At 51.0% G+C, this 23,239-nt stretch overlaps 1 protein-coding gene across 4 annotated transcripts; it reads left to right on the plus strand.

The window, feature by feature from the left end:
• The first annotated feature begins 291 nt into the window (after window positions 1-291).
• Window positions 292-23,142, plus strand: PABPC1L (poly(A) binding protein cytoplasmic 1 like). Of its 4 annotated transcripts, none has more exons than XM_060285098.1 (15): window positions 292-589; window positions 2,522-2,715; window positions 7,179-7,294; window positions 8,982-9,121; window positions 9,269-9,363; window positions 12,300-12,437; window positions 12,768-12,863; window positions 17,021-17,428; window positions 18,101-18,185; window positions 18,820-18,948; window positions 19,600-19,706; window positions 20,537-20,630; window positions 21,923-22,053; window positions 22,510-22,584; window positions 22,965-23,142. In XM_060285098.1, the coding sequence occupies exons 1-14, from the start codon at window positions 397-399 to the stop codon at window positions 22,561-22,563; spliced, it is 1,980 nt and encodes a 659-aa protein (XP_060141081.1). In that variant the 5' UTR covers window positions 292-396; the 3' UTR covers window positions 22,564-22,584; window positions 22,965-23,142. The 4 variants fall into 4 exon arrangements, 3 of the variants coding, with proteins under 3 accessions (XP_060141081.1, XP_030699434.1, XP_030699435.1); XM_030843574.2 differs by having other exon boundaries at window positions 17,021-17,287; XR_009559081.1 differs by having other exon boundaries at window positions 17,021-17,287; window positions 21,923-22,584.
• The last annotated feature ends 97 nt before the right edge of the window (window positions 23,143-23,239 follow it).

The following is a 23,239-nucleotide window of genomic DNA, read 5'->3' on the forward strand; positions in this document are numbered from 1 at the left end:
GTGTAAAGGGAATCCTAACTCCACGGAGAAGGGAAACGGGCGCAGGAGAACAATGACTAATGGGGATTAGAACCCAGGTCTCCTACCGTGGTATCCCCGCCCTCTCGGCGCCGGCTCGGAGCTCCCCCCACGTACCCGCAGCCCTACCCGGGGCCAGGTGAGGGCTCTCCCCGCCTCCCATCGCGGGGGCAGAGATGCCCCCCACCTGGGGCCTCCAGAAGGCTGAGGGGTCCCAGGTGCGGGGCGGGGTCCGAGCGCGCCCGCGATTGGCGCGCGGGGCGGCGGGGGAGGTAAAGGCCAGGGGCAGAAGGGGGTGGGAAGAACCCGGCCGCCCCGCGCGCCCCCGCTGCCGGGGTGAGCGCACGTGGGCGCCGAGCGCGGGGCCGCGCGCCCACCATGAACTCCAGCGGCCCGGGTTACCCGCTCGCCTCGCTCTACGCGGGCGACCTGCACCCCGACGTGACTGAGGCCATGCTCTACGAGAAGTTCTCGCCCGCTGGCCCCATCCTGTCCATCCGTGTGTGCCGCGACGTGGCCACCCGCCGCTCGCTGGGCTACGCCTACATCAACTTCCAGCAGCCGGCCGACGGTGAGCCCCTGGGGGAGGGGGGCGGACCGACCCACCTACAGACAGGCAGACAGCATCCCAGCCACCCGCGCGCGCTTTCATCTCTGGCTAATCCTGCAAAATCTTCCATTTTGCAGCCAGGGAAACTGAGGTCCAGAGATACAAGGCCTTGGAAGGGGCTCCGAAAGGCCCCGGGGACAGGAACTAGCAGTTAGTGTGCTCCTACTGTGTTTTACTGGTGCTCCGTTTTCCGGAAGAGCTGTTAAGACAGTGAAAACAGCCAAGGGCTTTGGGGTCAGCCAGACCTGGGATTAGAAAGCCGGCAGCTGTGCGGTTTTGAACAAATGAATCATTCTGAGCTTCAGTTGCCTGTCTGCAAAAGGGGGGAGGTACCTGCTTTGTAGAGTGATTGGGAGGATGAGCAATTGAAAGCACCCGGTGAGGAAGATGCCCGAGAAGACACGGGTGATGAGCGGGGCAGCCGGGAGAGCTCAGCCTCGGGCTGTGGCCTTTCCCGGCAGCCGGACCCGAGGTCTGCACCAGGCGCCTCCACCTTCGGGAACCGAGAAAAGCTGCCTGCGCTCCAGGCTCCACGACCCGTTTCTCGGAGCTGATAGGTTTAGATCAGAGCTTGTCAGCTAGGTGTTGAGTGGAGAGGAGAGAGATTAGAGCGCAGGGTTTTGTTGGAGCTCTGCCACTAGGGTGCGAGCTTGAGCAAGATTTCAGGCTTGGCATCTCTTCATCTGTAAAGTGGGGCTAAGCGTTATTACCCAGTAGCATGGAAGGAATGGAGGGCTTTGTCTATGAAGTAGCACCTGTAACACGTGGTACATTGTAAGCCCTCGGTAAGTACTAACCCAAGAAAAATCATAATAACTATAGCGTTCAGGTGTAAGACTCCAGAAGTATAACCAAAAAAACCTGCCCCAGCCAAGTCCAAAAGCGGGTGCCTTTACTCTGAGTCTCCTGGGAGGATGGGGAGGTTCCCTGATCTGGGAGTTTGCTGTGATGGTTCTGCCGGTTTCCCAGCAGGTGGTAGAGCTGGATTCCTGGGAGCCTTCCCCTCTGCTCTGCTTTACCCACCCACTGCCTCTTGCCATCTTCCTCCAAGCCCTGTGCAACCTGACCTTTTTGCCAGACTTCATAGATGGAGAAACTGAGCTCCAGACAGCAGAAGGATTTTACTCCTGGATGTTTATGGCAGGACTAGGTGGAAAACCCAGACTTCTTGAAACTTGCCCACTGAGTATTCCACAGTTCCCCTCCAAACCCTCTGAAACCAGAGGTGTCCCTGAAGCAGGGGACAGCATACCACCTGACAGAAGGGTGGGCATAGGCTGTTGTTTTTAGACATACTACTGTTTACCAGACACCTATTTTGTGCCAGGCACAAAGTACAAGGCGCCTTGCACACCTTATTTAATTTTCAGTCTGTCTGACAACCTGGAGGCAGGTGGTATTCTCTCCCTTTGTTAGATGGAGAAAGGTGGGTAATATTGTCATCATCCCCTCTTTACAGGTGTAGAAGTGGGCTCAGAGAGGTGATGTTCACTGCCCCGAAAGCCATATTTCCTTGGGATCAAATCTCAACTCTGCTGCTCAGCACCTCTGAGCTTCAGTTTCCTCAAACTGCTGCCACCCTTGTCATAGGGACCCTCCTGATCTTTCCCCTTTCTGAGCCTCAGTTTGCTCTTCTGTAAAATGGGGATAGGAATTCCTGCTCACGTCATTATGGTGAAGAGTTGAAGGAGATCCTACCTGGAAGGTGGGAGGAGCACCACACACATGAATTCTTTCTGTTTATCCCTCCTGAGGCTTCAAGCTCTTATCCCAAGTGAGACCCAGACAGTGGCTCTTTTCTTTTTTCTTTTTTGGCTCAGTTCCCAACTACGCTCCTTGGGGCTCAGGGAAAGAAAATCCCCTTCACTAGCTCCTTTCTCTCCTCTTGTCCAGCGGAGCGGGCACTGGACACAATGAACTTTGAGGTGATCAAAGGCCAGCCCATCCGCATCATGTGGTCCCAACGAGACCCAGGACTTCGCAAGTCGGGTGTCGGCAACATCTTCATCAAGAACCTGGAAGACTCCATTGACAACAAGGCCTTGTACGACACCTTCTCCACCTTTGGGAACATCCTCTCTTGCAAGGTGGGTGTGCCTCTTGGGGGGGGGTCTGTGTTAGACACCTGTGTGGTGGTAGAGGGATACCAAGCAGCACCTCATCGGTAAAGAGCCAGGTTCAGCAAGCACCTGAATGGTAGTTGTTCTCAGCTGTAGCGGTCACCTACGTATCAGCTGGCTCTTGCTGTGTAACCACCTCCTAACTTCGTGGCTGTCAACAACTGTGATTTATTCCGCTCGTAATTCAACCGTTGGCGGTTGGGGCTGAGTTCAGCCGAGCAGTTCTTCTGCTCTTGGCTGGGTTCCTTTGTTTGCCCACTGACAGCTGGATGGCTTTGCTTCTAGGGAGTGGGTGGTTGTCAGCTGGACCGACTCGGCTTTCCTCCCTGTGGGCTTTCATCCTCCAGCAGGCTAGCCCAGGCTATTCTCATGGCAGTAGCAGGGTCCCAGGAGACAGAGTGGAAGCTCACCTGGCCTCTTGAGACCTAGGTTCAGAACTAGCACACTGTCATTTTGTTGCGTTCTACTGACCAAAGTAAGTCATGAGAACAGCCCGAATTCAGAATGAGAGGGCAGTAGAAATTATAGGAGAAAGCAAGTAGATACAGGAAGGCCATGATGGCAATGGACCAGACCTTGTCTGTAACATTTCTCTTATAATAGAATGGAAGTTTCCTAGGAGTAGGGATCTTGTTCTTATTCACCACTGTATCCAAGTACCTGAGATGTGAAAACATAGTAGGTGCTCAATAAATATTTGTTGAGCTAATGGCTGTATCATCATTTGGGAAGGGCTGTGATCATTTCTCTGACTTTGTAGTTGAGGGTCAGGGGCCATGCAGCAGATCAGTCTGTCCTGACAAGGCTTAACCCTGGGTGTTTTGCCCGCTAGATTTTATAAGGGTGGCTGGTCAGTTACCCTGCAGCCTTTGGCATGTCCAGCCTTCTGGGGAGGCAGCAGGGGGGATGGGGAGTGATGGCATCCTCTGTGTTAGAACTCTTCCTTGACTCCTACTATGTGCTAGGCACAGTCCTGCAGTTCTCAAGTGAGGCCTCACCACCTCCCTGTGAGTGAGGGGATATCCCTGTGACTCAGAGGGGCAAACAGACTGGAGGAGGTGCAGCAGCTGCGAAGGGCATGCCATGATAGACAGAAAGGGCTGTTTCCTTTCTTTGAGGATCAATGGAAAAGAGAGAGAGTCTTAACTGTGTGCTAGGTTCTTACAGTGATAACAGCAGATTTATCCAGAACTTTCTATGTGCTAGATTTTCTGCATACACATCCTCACAGAATTTCCCAAAATGTCCTCTTAAGATGCAAACAGGAGGATCCCGGAGTTACCCTGGAGGGCGGAGAGGCTCAGAGTTGGTGTTACTTGTTCACAGTTATATATTATAGGGGTGGGAGGTCAGTGGCCAAGGCAGGATCTGAACCAATGGGTTTGCTGGCTTAGGTGAAGCTAACTTAACAGGGAACAGTATGTCTGTTCCCATTATCCAGGCCTTGAGGCTTCCTCTGGGCCACTGAGGATTGGACAGAAAGTTCTGTGAGACTCGGGCAAGTCTTTGCAGGCCTAGTGAAGCCCTGTTATGGGCCTGGTTAGGTACAAGGCGTTCAGTGTGGTCCGTTCCCCTGGTGTTTGCTTTTAGGTTTTATGAGGATGGCTGGTCGGTTACCCTATAGCCTCTGGCATGTCCACCCTTCTGGGGAGATGGCAGGGGTAGGGGGAGAGGTTGGGAGTGATGCCTCCCTCTGTGTTAGAACTATTCCTTGCGTGCTACCAAGTGCTCTCAGACTGGTTGGAGATGGTGAGACTTTTAGGAACAGCTGGACATTGGGCTCTGAGGGGAATGCATGGGGATCCGGGGAGTCAAAGACCCAGAAAGGAGAGTGCCCTGGGGCTGAGGAAAGGTTTCTGAGGCACTGTGGAACTCCACTAGGCTTGGGGTCACGCCACTCAAGTTCAAAGATCAGCCCAGCCTACCGAGCAGAGAGTCAGCATGACATAGTCAGCCAGACCTTGGACTTTGGGGCCAAGTGTCCTGGGTTCAAATCCTGCCTCTTCCACTTCCTGGCAGTGTGGCCTTGGGCTGGTTGTTTAACCTCTCCATACCTCAGTTTCCTCTCTATAAGGGGGGCAGTGGTAGAACCTACCTCTTAGGGTGGCTGTGAATATATATTAACTCACATAATCTTCACAATATAGATAGCCCTCGAAAGAGTAGCGAGCATCTCATTAGGCATCTACAGGAATCAAATAGTTACTTCTGCTGGCTGGCCGACCTCGGACAAGTCATTTTTTCCCATTTTCCCCAGTCGGGCAGCTGGGGCTCAGAGGTTAAGAACTGCCTGGAAGGGTTCTGATGACAAATATAACAGTATGTGATGCCCTTAGCAGGTGCTTGGCACAGAGTGGAACCCAGTCAATGTGATTAAATCTGAATGACAGGCCTGGGCTTGAGTTGAAAGCAGAGGGACCCTGCTTGGGGCTGGAGGGGTGCGTGTTGGGTGTGGACTTGGAAGCAGGACTCGTGAAGGGCCAATTGGAGAGCCTCAATGCCACGTTGGTATAGTTCTGTGGATTGTAGGAGCTACTGGAGATTATTCCCAGAGGGACATGATCACAGTTACATTTTGGAAAAAGCGTCCCAGTGGTCAGCCCAGAAGCTGGGTTGGGAGGCTGGGGTGGTGGTCGAGGCAGAAAATGTCACTTAGTTGAGCCGGGGCGGTGGCTGCAGGGATGAGTGGAGCCGTGGACCCCATGAGATGGTCATTAGGGGTCTTAGTGCAAGTTCAGCCAGAGGGACAGGAACTCTGTGAACTGAAGATCTTTCCCATTCACGAGGTCTGTCCTAACTTGAGTTGGGAGCCCTACAGAATGGGGGTAGTATGTTTGTGGGTCTTTTCAAAATTTGAAACAAGTTTGCTGTTGAAATAATAGATTAATTGGTAAAGTTTAAACAACCTGGAAAGGAATAAAGTAAAAAAGCTTTCGTCGCTTTCAACTCTAGTTCCCGGAAATAATTATTAACAGTTTTGTGTGTGTCTGTTTTAAAAATTTCCCTGCCAAGATATGGAAGCAACCTAAGTGTCCATCAATGGATGAATAGATGAAGACAATGTGGTTTATATATACAGTGGAATACTACTCAGCCATAAAAAAAAGAATGAAATTTTGCCATTTGCAGCAATGTGGATGGACTTGGAGGGCATTATGCTAAGTGAAATAAGTCAGACAGAGAAAGACAAACACTATATGATATCACTTATATGTGGAATCTAAAAATTACAGCAGACGAGTGAATATAATTAAAAAAAGAAGCAGACTCACGAATACAGAGGACAGATACAGAGAACAAACTAGTGGTTACCAGTGGGGAGGAGGACGAGGGGCAATATAGGGGACGGGGAGTGGGAGGTACAAACTATTGGGTTTAAGATAGGCTCCAGGGCTTCTCTGGTGGCGCAGTGGTTGAGAGTCCGCCTGCCGATGCAGGGGACACGGGTTCGTGCCCCGGTCCGGGAAGATCCCACATGCCGCGGAGCGGCTGGGCCCGTGAGCCATGGCCGCTGAGCCTGTGCGTCCGGAGCCTGTGCTCCGCAGCGGGAGAGGCCACAACAGTGAGAAACCTGCGTACCGCAAAAAAAAAAAAAAAAAAAAAAAGATAGGCTCCAGGATGTATTGTACAACACAGGGAATCGAGCCAATATTTTGTAATCACTGTAAATGGAAAGTAACCTTTTAAAAATGGTATATAAGTGAAAAATAATAATAACCATCCCACACTTTCTCTCTTCCTGCTTTCCTTCCTTCTTTCTTTCCCCTCTCTTCCTCACTTTCTCAATCTTTCTCTATTTCTTTGTCTCTCTCGCTCTCACTTTCCAAAAGTTTCCCCTAAATATGTATTTCTTGTGTTAGCGGAAACACAATTGAATGTTACCAAAAAATGCCAAAAGGTTTCTCAAAAGCATAGATGCCCACTTTAACCCAAATGGGCTTGATTTTTCCCCCCACTTAACAGTATACCTTACAGGTCACCCTGCCAGCCGTGAAATCTACCACATTCTCTTCAACTATGCACATACAGCAGACCAAGATGAATATACTGTAATTTACTTAACCAGTCTCCTCTGGATGGATCTCGGGTTGTTTCTAACTTGCAGTTAGAAACGAAGATGCAGAAAGGGGGGAAGGTGGCTGGAATCTAATCCTTTTATCCATTGCTTTAGGAAGATCATTAAAAGCTGGTCTGTGGTATAGATGAGATCTGTGTTCAGTTTGAGGACTCTATCCCTCCTTACTGTGTGATCTTAAGCAAGTAGATTGACCTCTTTGAGCTTTCGTTTTCCATCTCTAAAATAGGGCTGTTGTGCGAGATAGGATTGTCTTCACAGGCACAGAGCAAGCACTCAGATGTTAGTCGTTATTGCCGTTGCCATTCTTGTTCTCTGTTGGATGCTCTTCATGTCCTGTTTCCCTGTGGCCCAGGTGGTGTGTGATGATCATGGCTCCCGAGGCTTTGGCTTTGTGCATTTTGAGACCCACGAGGCTGCACAGAACGCCATCAGCACCATGAACGGGATGCTGCTGAATGACCGCAAAGTGTGAGTGGTGGGATGTGGGTGGCGCCAGGGCTAAAGGAGCAGAATCACGGTACCACCAACTTAGGACCCGCCCACCGTCTAATGGGCGCCTGGCACTGAGCAGCTGCTGGTACTCTTCCTGGCAGTATGACCTCGGACGTGTTGCTCCATCTCCCAGGGACTCCCTTTCCTCAAGTACAACATGGGGCTGCTGGGATGCATTAGAGGAGTTCTGAGTGGCAAATGGGGCGATGCTTTAGAAATTCTAGCAGGAACAGCTAATGGCCACATCATCAGTGGACAGAGTGATTTTTGTCTGTTTTCCAACCTTCTCAGCATGGCTGTGAATTTTATTAAACCTTTTGTTTCCTGAGATCTGGGGACAGGAAGGAAGGTTGGCATATGCTTAGCCTGCCATTTTCATGCCTTTAAGTTTGGCATCATCCCCACTTTATAGATGGGAAAGTTGAGGTGCAGATGCTGGAGAGAATCTGCTCTGGCTGTTGCCTCCCCCAGTTCTGATTCTGCCCATCAGATGGCCCAGCCCCATGCCCGAGACTGAGCAGTGGAGGAAGCTTTGGGGTGGCAGATGCACCCAGAGTCATTTTGTCCAGAGGTTCTCAGGGTAGCCTCCTGTCAGTGAACCAGAACTTTGATGGGCTTTTCCCAGTTCTCTAGAAGTGTGTTTCTATCTTTGTCAGCTTTCAGTTTGCCTGTTTTCCTTTGTCACTCAGTTTCCTTCAATTTTTGGTGTCATCTATCACTCGTTTGTGCTAAATGTCTTATATCGGGTCCCCAACCCCCGGGCCGCGAACCGGTAGTGGTCTGCGGCCTGTTAGGAACCGGGCTGCACAGCAGGAGGTGAGTGGTGGGTGAGTGAGGGAAGCTTCATCTGCCGCTCCCCATCGATAGCATTACCACCTGAACCATCCCCCCATTGCTCGCATTACCGCCCAAATCATCCCCACCCCTGTCCGTGGAAAAATTGTCTTCCACAAAACCGGTCCCTGGTGCCAAAAAAGTTGGGGACCGCTGTTTTATAGGTACCATCAAATTTTCTTATGCTTGCTTTGTTTTTCTTAATCTAGGATACTTTCCTAGATGTGTTTATGTGGACTTGGAAATTACAATTTTTAAAATTCATAATGTATTTAAATGATTTCAGTGCCCCCCTCCCCCACCCCAGCAATACTGGCATAAACCACATCTGGTTCTCTCACAGCCACTGCACCCAGTATGTGTTAAATGAATAAGCAAATCCCTGTGATGTGAGTTTGATCCCCAGTTTTACAGGAATGAACACTGAGGCTCAGAGAGGTTAAGTAACTTGCCCAGGGTCACACAGCTTGGTAACTGCAGACCGAGGATTCAAGCCCTTGTCTGTGTGACTCCCAGATTTGTGCTCTTATCTCCTGAGCACTCAGCTGCCTCATTTGCAGTAGGAGATCCTGTGCATTTGCCCCAAGAATGAAGTCATCTTAACCTTACGCTGGAACATAGAAGCTTGGCTGTTGGAAGTGGTCAGTCCTTAGATGTATGCCATCTAAGGAGCATTGCCCTGCCCAGTCCCTTGATGAGGGGTACAGAGATCCTGGAGGCCAGCGGCAATTGACTCAAGCGACCCAGGCTTACTGGGTGGGCCGGGGCAGGGATGGGGGTGGCCGACGGCAGCCATAGGCAGCTGCCTACCCTGTTGGCGTGTCCACAGCTTCGTTGGCCACTTCAAGCCCCGACGGGAGCGGGATGCAGAGCTGGGAGCTCGGGCCATGGAGTTCACCAATATCTACGTGAAGAACCTCCACGTGGACGTGGATGAGCAGTGCCTGCAGGACCTCTTCTCCCAGTTTGGTGGGCGTGTTCCCCAAGGGAGTTGGGGATCACTTCTCTTCTACTCCCAGCTTGGGTGCCCCCTGGGGCTTCCTGAAGACTTGGGAGAAGGGAGGGGACATCTCAGGGCTTGCCCGACTCCCCTTTGAGACAGGTTGCCCTTCCTAGGGAAGATACTGAGTGTCAAGGTGATGAGGGATGACGGCGGCCACTCCCGCGGCTTTGGCTTTGTCAACTTTGAGACGCATGAGGAAGCCCAGAAGGTAGGAACCTCCCTATGGCCCTGTTTCTTGGAGGAGGTGCGGAGCCAGGACTAGGAAGAAGGGAGATCAGGAGCAGAGGGCTCCAGCTGCCTGTGGAGGAAATAGTCCCTCCCCAGCATGGGTCCACACAAGCCAGGGCCCTTCCTGCCTGGGGTGAAGGCAGACCCTTCAGCCTCCTCCGGTTGCTTCCATAGCCTGAGGCTGGCTGGCTTTTCATAGAATCTTGCAGCCTGGGAGCTACTAGGGGCCTTTGAGACAGCCATCACCCTCTTGTTGAATTGATCGTGGGATTGAGGCCAGGGAGGGGGAGTGCCGTGTTATTTCTTGCTTCCAAGACTTTGAACATATTGTTTTCTCAAAACACTTCCCCTCCCCTACTCTTTAGACCAATGCTGTCCAATAGAAATGTAACATGAGCCACATGTGCCGTTCAAAATTGTGCAGTAGCCACATTAAAAAGGGTGAAAAAACCCCTGCAACTTTAATAATATATTTTATTTAACTTATTCAAATTATCACTTCAATGTGGTATAATGTTGGTATAATTGATTGTGATGTAATATTTACATTGATAAAAACTGAGATTTTTACAGTCCCTTTTTTGTACTGCGTCTTTGAAATCTGGTGCCTCTTGTCCCTGTCCGTGCAGACTAGCCGTTTCTCAAGTGTTCAGTAGCTGCGTGCAACAAGTGGTTGCCATGTTGGACACGCAGCTGTAGATAATTGACGGGTCTCAGCTTATACTTTTCCCTCCTTCAGGAAGCCACCTCTTCCTGTCCTCAGTGCTTCTGACAAGGTGCCCCTCCTGTCTGTCTCCATCATTAGCTCAGATCTCCACGGATAGAACCGAGGGCAGGGGCTGGGTCTCATGTCACCATTAAATCTCTAGCATTTCACTGCTGGTAGGTACCAGATACATATCTACTGAGCAAGGGAACGGTACAAGGTCACCGCGTGAGTAACAAAGCAGGGATAATGTCCGATCTTGCCTCCCACCGTGAAGCTCTTTCCGTAGCTCCTGCCCCATTAAGATCACTGGTCATGGGAGAGCTCAGCTCATAGTGGATTCTGGATGGAGACCTGGATCCTGGGGCCACCTCGATAGCAGCCACTTCTCACTGAGCACTTACCACAGGCAAGGTGCCACCTGATTTTGCAGACACTGTCCTGTCTCCTCCCACCAGTGTGGGCTCTACTGTGGTTATCAGGTTCCACCAGCTTGTAGCTAGGAGGAGAGAGCACTGGGATTAGAACCAACTCTTTCTGGCCCTGAAGTTTCGTTCTTAAGTAAAGGGCTCCTTTGAAAGGTAACTTCTTGTGTCTCCTTGGACATGTCCCACCCTCTCTGTAGACTTTGGTTGCCCCAACTATAAAATGACAAGTTGGAGTAGAGCAGTGAAGCTGGCAGGGGAAACCGTAGACTCCAAGGTCTTGGAGACTTCGGTAATGACCTGTTTTTTGCGGGTTTTTTTAAGATTTATTTTTTATTTATTTATTTATTTTATGCTGTGTCGGGTCTTAGTTGTGGCACACAGGATCTTCGTTGAGGCATGCGGGATCTTTCGTTGCAGCACGTAGGCCCTTTGTTGTGGCGCACGGGGTCTAGAGTGTGTGGGCTCTGTAGTTTGTGGCACGCGGGCTCTAGTTGAGGCGTGCAGGCTCAGTAGTTGTGGCGCACGGGCTTAGTTGCCCCACTGGCATGTGGTGTCTTAATTCCCTGACCAGGGATCTAGCCCACGTTCCCTGCATTGTAAGGGAGATTCTTTACCGCTGGACCAGGGAAGTTCCCTGCCAATGACCTTTAAGACTGCTACGGATCAGGCAGTTCTTGGGCCCCCAGAGTGTTTTTACATATATTTACATACGTTTGCATGTTAAGTAGGGAAGCAAGTCATTATATGAAAATATTTACTAATGAACTGACCACTTAAAAAGTCAGTTCCCTTTTAAATATTTCTCCTCCCTAACACCAATGTCTAATCCAAACCTTTGAGTCAGTACTCACGTGGGTCTGATTTTTGCAGATAAGTCAATGCCGATTCAGTTCATTATTAGTGGATTGCAGAGAGACATTGCACGTCTGTTTTTTTTTTTTTTATGTGACACCAGGTTGGGTCACCGCCCCTGAACAAATTTAGTAAAAATTTCTCTCTCCCTCCCTTTTTTCTTTTATAATTTATCTTTATTTTTATAGTGGAGTATAGCTGATTTACAATGTTATGTTTCTTTCTGGTGTATAGCAACTTGATTCACTTACACAGAGACATCTATATCTACATATTCTTTTTCAGATTCTTACCAGTCTTATACATTCTTTTTCGGTGATTACAGTGTGTTGAGTCAAGTTCTATGTGCTATACAGTAGGTCCTTATGGATTAAGACATTGCACGTCTTGCAGAAGATGTAGGAATTCATGCAATCAAAGCAACTGACGGTTTGGGGTGTGGCAGGCTTAGGCCAGTTAACTGAAGAAAAGAAAAATCAAGGGTTAAGAAGCAAATGTTTCTAAAGTCCTCATAGCAAAAACGGTTCTCTGTGCTGTGAAACCCAACATGAAGGATCTTGATTACGCCATCACGCCCTTTGGAAAGAATTATGCTTGTTGCTTTGTTCTAATCGTGTGTGTAGTTACAGTTAGAACCTAAATGTTAAATCATGGGAAACTTTGCAAGTTTCAATTTCACTTTTTCAAGTAGAACCCAAATCAATTTTTTAAAATTCTATAGTTTACTCTGAAATTCTGTCCCATGTTTTTAAAAAATGAATTCACTTTAAATGGCCTGGATTCTGGTACTAATTATTCTCAGCTAACAAGGCCAGCCTGGCTTGCAGGTGGCCCCGTCTGGGCCCAGAAGATGGGACTGGAGGACAGGGCTAAGGCCAAGGCCTCATGGGGGTGGTTACCAAGCCCCCTGGCTGCCTCTTCTCTGCACAGGCTGTGATGGACATGAACGGGAGGGAGGTGAGTGGACGGCTGCTCTACGTAGGCCGGGCCCAGAAGCGGGTGGAGCGGCAGAATGAGCTGAAGCGCAGGTTCGAGCAGATGAAGCAGGACCGGCTGACCCGTTACCAGGTGAGGGACAGGCTTCCTGTGGGGCAGCTGCTTCGATGTGAAAGTGTCTGTGTGTGGGCAACCCTGAATGCGACTCCCTCCTCCAGCAATCCCGCTTCTGGGAACTTGGCTTTAGAGATGCGGGGAGTGGGGAGGGGCTGCACCTTCCAGGTGATGGACTCGCTGAGTGATGGGTGAGGTGCAGGGGTGCTGCATGAGACTGAGAACTGGAGGCGTGGTGGGCGGGGCTTCCAGTGCCCCCTTGGCCCATGTAAGCCCCTCCCCCCACCCCAAGTCATTCTGGGGCTTGGAGGGGGAGGGGCACATCTAGCAGGTATCCTTTCCTTCTAGGGCGTGAACCTATATGTGAAGAACTTGGATGACTCCATCGATGATGAGAAACTGAGGAAAGAGTTCTCTCCCTATGGAGTGATCACCAGTGCCAAGGTGAGGGCCGGGGGCACCCACAGGGGATCGGTAGCCTTCCCCTCCCATCCTCACTGCCCACGCACACCCCCATCCCCGCCCCGGGGCTTCCAGGGATTTGGTGCTGCGCTGCTCCTTCTGGAGTTTGGGAGCTGGGTCTGACCCCATTGGAGTCTGTCGTCCATCTGCAGCCTTGTCTGGGCTGGAGGGGAAGAGGGTAGAAATACAGTCCCAGTCGCACAGCTGGACTTGCTGGGGCTCGCTGTAACCGAGGTTCATGCAACAAGCATTTATTGAGTGCCTACTGTATGCCAGATTACAGATGTTTGTGTCTCAGAATTTCCATTGACTTTTGTTGTCTGGCCTTGGCTGGTGACATAACCCCTTTCCGGGCCTCAGTTTCCCCATTTGGAAAATGAGAGGCTTGGGCTGCATCATTCTTCACTCATTCTTCCCCACGTATTGAACAGCTACCGTGTGCCCTCCTAGCACCAGAGATGTGATGTTGGCTCTGTGACCTTGAGCAGATGTCTTCCGAGCCTTATCTATAAGATGAGGGTGGGCGGTGGGCTCCCTGGATGGTTCTGAACCCTGGCTTCTCATTAAAATACCGCGGAGAGCTCTTAAATAGACACCCGAGTCAGAGAAACTGAATGTAGAGCTCTGGGCATCTTAATTTTAAAAGCTCCCCACGTAATTTTAAGAAGACCTAGTGTTCGTTCATTCCATACTTGAGCACCTGCTGTTTTGCCAGGCCCTGTGGGAAGCATACAGGAATAAGTCAGACGTAGTCCTTGCCCTTGAGTAACTTATAGTCTAGTGGGGAAGTCGGATGCATCACTAACTCAAATCTGCTGTAGGGTGGGGTGGGGTTGGGGTAAGTGGAGGAGGCAGAGCTGCGGGAGCTCAGCAGAACAGGAAGGAGGGCTTCCTATAAGAAGTGGCAGTGGCAGCAGCGTTTGACTTGACTGTGAGGAGGTAGGGAGCTGCGGGTGGGAATGAAGGACTTTCCAAAGAGGTCAGTGTGGGTGACGGGGCTGAGGACCTGCACGTGTGGTGTGATGGTTGGGCTCTTAGGACGTGGTCTAGAAGTTCTTTTGCCTGTTGAATTCAATTTAAAATGTCCTTCAGGGAGCCTGGTATTTGGGGAAGAGGTTCTAATAATTTTTGAGTTAAGGACGTTTTCCCCAAAAAAGTGACAGAGAGCTGTGGGACATGTGAATTAAGCATCAGGAAATCTGATTAAATTTATCAATCAGTAATTGATAAATCTGATTTATAAAAAGCTCTGGGCCCTCTTTCCTGGCAAATGCATACTTGGTGTAGTATTATGGTTGGAAGCTGGGATTTTAAAGTTAATCAGAAGTAGGTCTAAATCCCAGTCCTACCATTAACTACCTGTAGAGCCTGAAGGAAGTGACATTGCCATTTGGACCCTTTTTACCCATCTGTAAAATGGGAGCAACATGATCTACTTCTAGAGGTGTCCTGAGAACTAAAAGGCCTGCAAGTGGAGCACCTGCCCACGATAAGTAGTGAAATAATGATCTAGTTGTTCACATACCTTGCATATAATTTCAGGAGATTCACTGACCTCCTTGAGGACCCCTTGAATGAAGGGAATTGTACAAAATCTGGATTGCTTAAGAGTTGACGCAGAGTGGGGTGGACCATCTTGTTATAAAATGGGAATTTTACATAAGTTTATATGTACTTATAAAATTTAATATATTTTCTATTTTATAAAATAGTGATTGAAAATGAGATAATAGTGTTATAAGCACTTTGTAGAGATTAAGTTCATAGTAAGCTCTGCATGAGTATTTTTTATTATTTATTTTATTTATTTTCTATTGTTTAGGCTGCATTGGGTCTTAGTTGCGGCACGGGAGATCTTCACTGAGGCATGCAGGCTTCTTTCTAGTTGCGGCGTGCGGCTTTCTCTCTCTCTAGTTGTGGCGTGTGGGCTGCAGGGTGCGTGGACTCTGTAGGTTGTGGCACGTGGGCTCTCTTGTTGAGGCACGGGCTCTCTAGTTGAGGCGTGTGGGCTCAGTAGTTGTGGCATGTGGGCTTAGTTGCTCCGAGGCATGTGGCATCTTAGTTCCCTGATAGGGCTCGAACCTGTGTCCCCTGCATTGTAAGGTGGATTCTTTACCACTGGACCACCAGGGAAGTCCTTGCATAAGTATTAGTTGTACTAATTTTATCTTCTTTAAAACTACCTAACAGAAGTTCTTATTAATTTGCTAAGACAGTATTTTTTTGCCAAGAAAATTTGGCTGTCTCATAAAGCCTATGGACCCCTTATCCTATGGAGGATATGTTTAAATGCATAAAAGAAAACTCATAAGATTACAAAAAACAGTTGGATTGAAATATATTTGTTAAAATATGTTCTGCTTTATTAAGGCAGCAAACTATAAGATCTAGGGGAATTCCCTGGCAGTCCAGTGGTTAGGACTCCGTGCTCTCACTGCCGAGGGCCTGGGTTCAATTACTGGTCAGGGAAGTAGGATCCTACAAGCCACGTGGTATGGCTGAAAAAGGTAAAAAAAAACAAAAAACAAAACTATAAGATCTAGTGAAGTAGTGATGAGCCTAAAAGATTTTGAGATCAGCAATAATTAATGTGATATGAAAATATTCTTCTTGACAAAGTCACAAGCACAGCTAATGCTACTGTATTTTTTCTTTGCCTATATTCAAAATAGAAGGAAATGCTAATGTAAAAATAAAGATGCCATTTTCCCCCCATCTGAGTTCACAGGCCTCCAGAATTCTATCCATTGACCTCCCTGAGGGGATCTGTGAACGCTCAGGTCGAGGCCCCTGTATGAGTAGCAAAGTGCAGCTGAAAATCATTGATGTTAGAGCATGGGCTCTAATAGAGCAGATTTAAAGTGTTCTCAGCTCAAGTCCTCATGGAGTCAGGCCAGTGTCTCAACCCTAAAAAAAGATCAAGAATCGTATATGCAATATGGATGGGATCCTTGAAGAGAAAAATGTTAGAAAGTCCAGTAAAATCCAAATGAAATCTGCAGTTCAGTTAATAGCATCGTAGATAATAATAGTATTGTACCAATCAGTCGGTACTGTAGTTCTGTCCCACTGTTAACATGGTACATTTGTCAAGCTAGGTGAAAGATATACAGCAACTCTGTACTATTTTTGCAACTTTTCTATAAATCTAAAGTCATTCCACAATAGAAAGGTTATTTTAATAAAAATTTTTTTTAAAAAAAGGCTAAGAACCTCTTCCCCAGACTCCTAAAGAATGTGGCTCTGTGCCTTGCCGAGGCAGTGGAGGTCTACCAGCACCGTACATTAGGTTTGAGCTGTGGCTAATGTATGACCCACTGCCTAGGTGAGTCATTCTTTTTTTTTTTTTTCTCCATAATAGTAAGGAATTTTGTTTCTATCGCAAAGAAAATTAACACAATAAAGCACCAAAAATACAAATTCAAATTATTTTCCTATTCCATACAAATCTCTTTCATGGAGTCTCTAGGAAATACAACTCTTAAGAGCATCTTACTTTGTCCATAATTCACAAATAAAACCCGAGGAGTAGTTGAAATGCAGAGTTTTCATTATAGTGACCCCTACAGAAAGGTTTAAGATTGTAGCCTGGCCGAAGAACCCTGCCCCTAGATATTAACCTGTCCCAAACTACCATCCCACTTCCTTTTAGCCGCACAGGCGAAGGCAGATACAGTAACGATTTAAGCCGGCTTTCCATCACCGCTTAGGAAGATCTTTTCAGAAGGAAAATTTAGAGATCAAAATTAACTCTGAAATGCAGCTGTTCTCCCTGATTTTGGGGAATGGTCTAGTAAACGATGAGCAGCCCTCATTAGCAAGTGGACCGGTCTTGGACAAGTCACTCTGAGCCTCACTTCCATCACCTGTAAAGTGGGCGTGGCCATGCCTCCCTGCTCAGGTGGCTGCACCTGTCGAGTAAGAAGGCGTGTCACATCTTCTTTATCCATTCATCCGATGATGGCATCTGGCATACTGTGGGCCTCAGTAAATGTGTGGGTGAGAGAGGACCCCCCCCTTAATCGCAGTTTCTCCTGGGTACCCTCAGTACTGGGCTGGGCCCCCCAGGGGGTGGGGAGCGTGGCCCCGGGAGTCTTCCTTCTCCACCCCCAGCAGCCCTTGTCTTGTCTTGCTTTTAGGTGATGACAGAGGGTGGCCACAGCAAAGGGTTTGGCTTTGTGTGTTTTTCCTCTCCAGAAGAGGCGACGAAGGCCGTGACAGAGATGAACGGGCGCATCGTGGGGACCAAGCCACTGTACGTGGCACTGGCCCAGCGCAAGGAGGAGCGGAAGGCCATCCTGACCAACCAGTACATGCAGCGCCTCTCCACCATGCGGGCCCTGGGCAGCCCCCTCCTGGGCTCCTTCCAGCAGCCTGCCAGCTACTTCCTGCCCGCTACGCCCCAGGTGACCTCCTGTCCGCATCCCTTCCCTGACAGCCAGGTGGGGCAGGAAGATCAGAGCTTCACAGGCAGACAGAGATTCCCAACATGCTTCAGCTGGAAGCTCACTCGGCAGGCGGCCGTTGTCACCCCATCTCTAACAGGGGTAATTTTGTCCCTGTCAAGCAGTGCTTCCCGATCTGGGAGAGAATCGTGAATGTTATGCTGAAAGATTCTCTGCAGTCAAATACGTTGGGGAAATATTGCATTAAGCCAAAGAAGCCTTGATTTCTTTACTATGTACCTTCTTCTATCCTGATATGCCAGTAGGCACCATGACTTTCCCAAACTGGCAGAGTACGTAGCATTCCCCCAGCTTAGATGATCATTTTTGTGGGACGCCTGCTAACATCTCTCCTGTATGCTAATGTTCTAAGGGGCCTGGTTTGGGGAAGGAGCTTGTGTGACCTGGAGGGAGTAGAAAGATGTCTGTAGAAAGATGAATGGCTCCGAGGATGGGAACATTCCTCCCCCTTAGCAGTTCCTCAGGCTGGCACAAGTAACAGTGGGATTGTCGCCCTTTTATCCAGGTCACTGGGCTAGTAGTACTGATCATCAGGGGCAAGGATTGAGCCTGAGATCTTGCCCTGAAGGGGTCAGGGCTAATGGACCTCCTGATATGGGAAGCAGGAGCCTTAACCCCAGCTTTGTGGGTCTATAATGACCAGTCCCCTGTAGGGGACAGTGGAATTCCCATAGTGGTGTCCCTGAGGGAATGCAGTTTCTCACCTCCCCTGCTGCCAGCCCCCCTCACTCTAGGTCTTTCTGTCCCACACAGCCTCCAGCCCAGGCCCCATACTATGGCTCTGGCCCACCTGTCCAGCCTGCCCCCAGGTGGACGGCCCAGCTACCCAGACCCTCGTGTGAGTGACCCAGCCCCTGCCCTCCACATGGGTCCCGTGGGGCAGCGTGTAACACGGTGGGTTAAGGACACGAGCTTGGGGGTCAAGCCTGGCTCTGCCACTTCCCAGGGTGTTAATTTGGGTGGGTCACGTCACCTCTCTGAGCCTCGGTTTCCTTTTGTGAACGTGGGCCTGAGTGAGATGTGTGTAAATCACCAAGGACAGGGCCGAGCCCGTAAAAGACACAGACGCCTGTTACCTTCCGTGAGCTCCGAAGGCTCTCCTGATGTGTGACGGTGAAAATTCCTGCAAAGCTGAAAAAATAATACTCCTTTGGCACTACTGTTGATGAATGGTCCTTCTCTAAGAGTGACATTCACCCTGACCTGAAGCTGCCCTGGGGGACCAAGCTCTGTGGTCCTGGTACCTATGCTTCTTGGGGTCCTGGGTAGACAGAAGTTGGCTTTGTAATTGCAGATTTCCAACGCCCTCCCCTGGAGTTCTGGGTCTGCCAGTGAATTCACTCCTCTTATCTGCTGCAGAATGTTCTGGTTCCCCTTCCCATCCCCTTCCTCACCCCAGAACTGTCAGGGTGCAGTGCCCGCCTGGTTGTCCCCCTCCACCTAAACTTTCTCCATGTTCTCTATGCCGCAAGCCGCCTACCCGCCTGCGGCCTCGGTTGTCCAGCCAGCAGCCGTGTCTCGGCGCCCCTCGTTCCCCATCGGCAGTGCCAGGCAGATCTCCACCCACGTGCCGCGCCTGGTGCCCCACGCCCAGGGAGTGGGTGAGTGTGGGCAGGGCTGGGAGGAATGGAACAGAGGGGGGGTGCGGTGGTGGGTAGGGGCTTGCTCCTGGCAGGGAGTCAGAACCGGCTTCCACGGTGACCCTGCCGCTGGCCCCCTTGGAGGGCAGTGCCGGCATCTGAGGCCGTGCAGTGGGCTCCGGGGTCAGGGTCCTCCCGACCCAGTTCCGGGGCTGACTCTCTGTGGTCATGCTACCTACTGTACCTGGTATCCTCTTGTCTAAAATCTGGGTGAGGGACTTCCCTGGCGGTCCAGTGGTTAAGACTCTGAGCTTCCACTGCAAGGGGCGTGAGTTCGATCCCTGGTCGAGGAACTAAGATCCCACATGCCACGCAGCACGGCCAAAAAAAAAAAATCCAGGTGAAAGCAGTATTCCCGTCGTGTTATGCGGGTGAAAGTGATCATACGTGCAGGGGCGCAGCACCAGATCTGAACCTAAGTACTGCGGCAGCTGTGAACGGGGGAGCAGGTTTGGGCTCTAAGGCAAACATCCGTTCCTTCATTTGGCAGGTGTTTGCACGCCTGTGTGCTGACCCTTTACTCGGTGCTGGGGATTCTACGTGAATGCTGCTTTTGAGGTGTCATGCCTTTGGGTTGCTGTCGGCCTTACCATCCCTGCTTATCTCTTACAGCCAACATCGGTACCCAGACCACAGGGCCCGGTATGGCAGGATGCTCTTCACCAAGGGGGCCTCTCCTGACACACAGATGTTCCTTGGCAACACACAACACCCACCGGGTAAGGCTGGCCCAGCTGCCCACTGAGTTTGGGCTCTGGGGGTGCTTGGCTCAGAACCCTGTCTAAGGTGCCGGCCCTGTCTGGGCCTTGGTTTTCTTTCTATCCTTGGCTTGTAAAGTTTCCTTTATGAACATGTACCATCAGAAGAGATATCCCCACCCACCACCCACTAACAGAGGGGAAAAAAGACCAGGATCACATTTTGTTTGTTCATCACAATTTGCTTCGCCTGGGTTATTACCAAAATTAACTTGGGTTTCCTTAGTATTTACTTAGTAAGCAGCGAGGATGTGATCACTCTGCAGAACAGAACTGAAAATATCTTCTGTAATTAAGAGCTGTGTATTTATCTTCCTGCCCCCTAAAACACTCTCCGAGTCAGCATTTTCAGATCCTGTCTAGAATTTCTGTGGGTATACTTCAAACTATTTCTTGCAAAATGAACAAGAGGAGGCTTTAGAGAGCAAAATGGTTTTAAAGTTGCCAAGATGCGAAAGGGTCAGAAATGATGCTGGGGATGCGGCCATAAAGCTACCTGATTAAAAAGTGCTTTCTGTAGCACCAGGTGGTCAGTAACGTGTGGCTTTCACTTGACAACACGCATAGGGTTCCTAGCACCACGGAACACGTCTGCACTAGGACGTCACTTTGTCGTCTAGTCCACTGTGCCCTTGTTAGGGATTCTGTCCCGCCCGATTGTCCATACCTTGCCCCCTGCTCCCCCTCTTCTAGAGCCTTCCTGGAGGCCTGTGCTCACCCGACGAGGGTAAGTGTTTTGAGGCCTTGCCCATCCATGTGGTTAAGGGATGTGTCCCCGGCACCATGTGCAGGTCCAGGAGCCTGCTGTGTGTGTCCCCGGACAGGAGCCCCTGACTGCGTCCATGCTGGCCGCAGCGCCGCTGCACGAGCAGAAGCAGATGATCGGTGAGTGGCTGGTTCCTCGACCCTGGAGCAGGAAGGGGGCGCCACCAGCCGGCTTACCTGGTGGGAAGTGCCTTGAGTGGAGGCCAGACGTGGGGACGAGGTTCCCAGCCTCGTGCTGACCCACCTGCCGGGTGGACTTGCCCAAAGGGCCTTTACTTCCCAGGACCCTGTTCATCTTGTCTTAAGACCCTGGTCAGACCAGATGGTCCCGAGATCTCTTCCAGCTCTGCTGTTGTGTGGCTTCGACTCAGGCTGGGAGAGACCCCAGACGTGGGGAGATGAGGGGCCAGGAGGGGGAGCAGAAGGGTAGGGTCTTGGGTTTCTGCCAGGAAATGGCCTCTAAGGTGGGTGCTGTGGTACCTCACACCTCTCGTGATGGGAAGAGGCTGTCACCGAGTTTCATCGGTCTCCCAGTGCCCACGGCAGGGAGGGAGAACATAAACGTGTCCTGGGAAACAGACATTGTTCCCCCTGGCCCCTGATCTCCCGTGCAGTCCGTCTCCACCCCGGCCTCTGTAGCGGGCCCCGCTTAAGGAGGCCGCTACCTGCTGAATGAGTGAGCGAGCTTGCTCTGGTTCCCAGGCTCTTTCCTTCACCTAGACCTCCAGACTCTTCTCGGAAGGCCCCCAATGCCACCACGCCATTGTTTGCTCGGCTCGCTTGGGGTTTTGCCACTTTACTACCCACCCCCAGAGAAAAATTCTAAATGGGCTTCATGGCGGTAGAAGGCTCTGTAAGCAGTGCCCTGGAAACATCTTCACTCCCCTCGTGGGAGAAGCCCTCCCCCACCACTGGAGGCACCTCCAGCCCCGGCTGCACCCTCCACACGTTGCCCAGATTGGCTGACCACCACCACTAGGCCCCGTCACTCGAAGTGCCCAGTGGTGGAAGGGAAGTTTATCTTGTGTGCTTGGCTCCCCTGTCCCTCCAAGAAGTCAAGTTCAGCATTATCGCATCCCGTCTAGAATTTCAATGAGATCCTTCAAGTGATTTCTTGCCAAATGAACAAGAGTAGTCTTTAAAGCAGCAACCAACCTCGTGTCAGAGCCTATGCAGTGTACTTTACATGTACCGTCAAATTTGATTCTTTACACTAGCCTCCAAGGCGGGGTTGGCTATGCTCACTTGGGGAAGAGGCCCCCAAGAGTGTTCAGTGACACGCCTGGAGGGAGCAGTTCTGGGACAAAAACCCGGATGCCCCCTCTGCTGCGTTCCACAATACCACCTCCGCCCTGGGATGCCCGGGCTGTCCGCCAGGTGTGTGCATAAGCCTCAGAGGCTCTTCCGCACAGGTGAGCGTCTCTACCCCCTCATCTACAATGTCCACACCCAGCTGGCTGGCAAGATCACGGGCATGCTGCTGGAGATCGACAACTCGGAGCTGCTGCTCCTGCTGGAGTCCCCAGAGTCCCTCAGCGCCAAGGTGGGCTGGAGCCTGCGAGGAGCGGGGAGGCCTGGGGGCAGAGGAGGGTTACGGATCAAGGCCTCTCCTAGGCGAGCTGGTAGGCTGCTGCTTAGACAGGTGAAGTGTATCTTCTTGCTGAAATCAGCTAACACCCGCAGAATGTGGAGGTGGCAGAGGGCCTTAGTGAGGGGCCGGCTACTTCAGCCCCTGCGGCCTCCCTGCAGCTCCCCAGGCAAGACTGTGCGACAGGGCGCTGTGTTCTGACCCAGCCCAAGGGTTAGGGTTCCCCCAGCCGTCTGGCAGTGTAGAAGGTGGCCGTGGGTTTCTGCCATGGGAGCCAGTGAGCACAGTCAGAGGGGGCGGCGGGGCTGGGCGCGGGCCTTCTCGTGTCCGGTGGGCCAAGGCGGGGAGGCAGGGCTCTCCCAGGACCCTGCTGGGGCAGCTGCACCAACCCCTCCCCCGTGTGTCCCACAGGTCGAAGAGGCCCTGGCGGTGTTGCAGGACCACCAGGCCACGGAGCAGACCTGAGTGCACGTGCGCCGGGACCAGGTGGGTGGTGGTCAGGGGAAGGGTGCCGAAGCAGCCGAGCCCAGAAGCTGTACAGAGCTGGGAAGGGACGTTCACAGACTCCCAGAGACCGCTGTGGTGTCACTGGCTTATCTCGGAGGCACCAAGGGGTTCAGGGGAAGCTGTGACGATCAAAGGCAAGGAGGACAGACTGCGTGATGGGAATTGGCGTGGACTCCAGTGCCGAGTGGGCCGGCCGGCCGCCCGCCCTGGCGGCCTCACTCAGAATAGGCTGGCCTTCCCCCGGGCACCGCCTGGCCCCACGCAACCTGCCGGAACGCCTGGCTTGGGCTCGTCTGTGTCCTTGCTTGAAGACTGGGTGTCTGCCATGCTTTAGAAACATTTATTTTTTTCATCCCCAGAAAATGGACTCCTTACTCCCTTGGCTGACAAGAGAACCGCGTTTCCTGCTCTTGGCTCTAAGGCCCTGTGAACCGTAACTTCCCAACTGGGCTGTATCTGCACTTGAGCTTTTTGTGGAATGAAGGCTGGTCGCCCAGCCAGCCTCTTACCTGTTGCTTTGTGCATTAAAAGTGCTGCAAACTCCGTCTTGTCTCCCAGGAGGTCTTCTTGTGTCAGAGGGAGGTGGGCAGAGCAAAGGGTAGCCTTGACTGGGCTGGGGCTTTGGCTGTAAGAA

Source organism: Globicephala melas, chromosome 15 (genome assembly GCF_963455315.2).
Source record: "Globicephala melas chromosome 15, mGloMel1.2, whole genome shotgun sequence".
NCBI classification, from domain to species: Eukaryota; Metazoa; Chordata; class Mammalia; order Artiodactyla; family Delphinidae; genus Globicephala; species Globicephala melas.

Bases quoted from the DNA above. Each gene is read 5' to 3' on its own strand.
- PABPC1L (XM_060285098.1), top strand. From the start codon at position 397: ATGAACTCCAGCGGCCCGGGTTACCCGCTCGCCTCGCTCTACGCGGGC. The intron at 2,716-7,178 runs GTGGGTGTGCCT...CCTGTGGCCCAG, and splicing joins GGAACATCCTCTCTTGCAAG to GTGGTGTGTGATGATCATGG. The intron at 9,122-9,268 runs GTGGGCGTGTTC...TGCCCTTCCTAG, and splicing joins GGACCTCTTCTCCCAGTTTG to GGAAGATACTGAGTGTCAAG.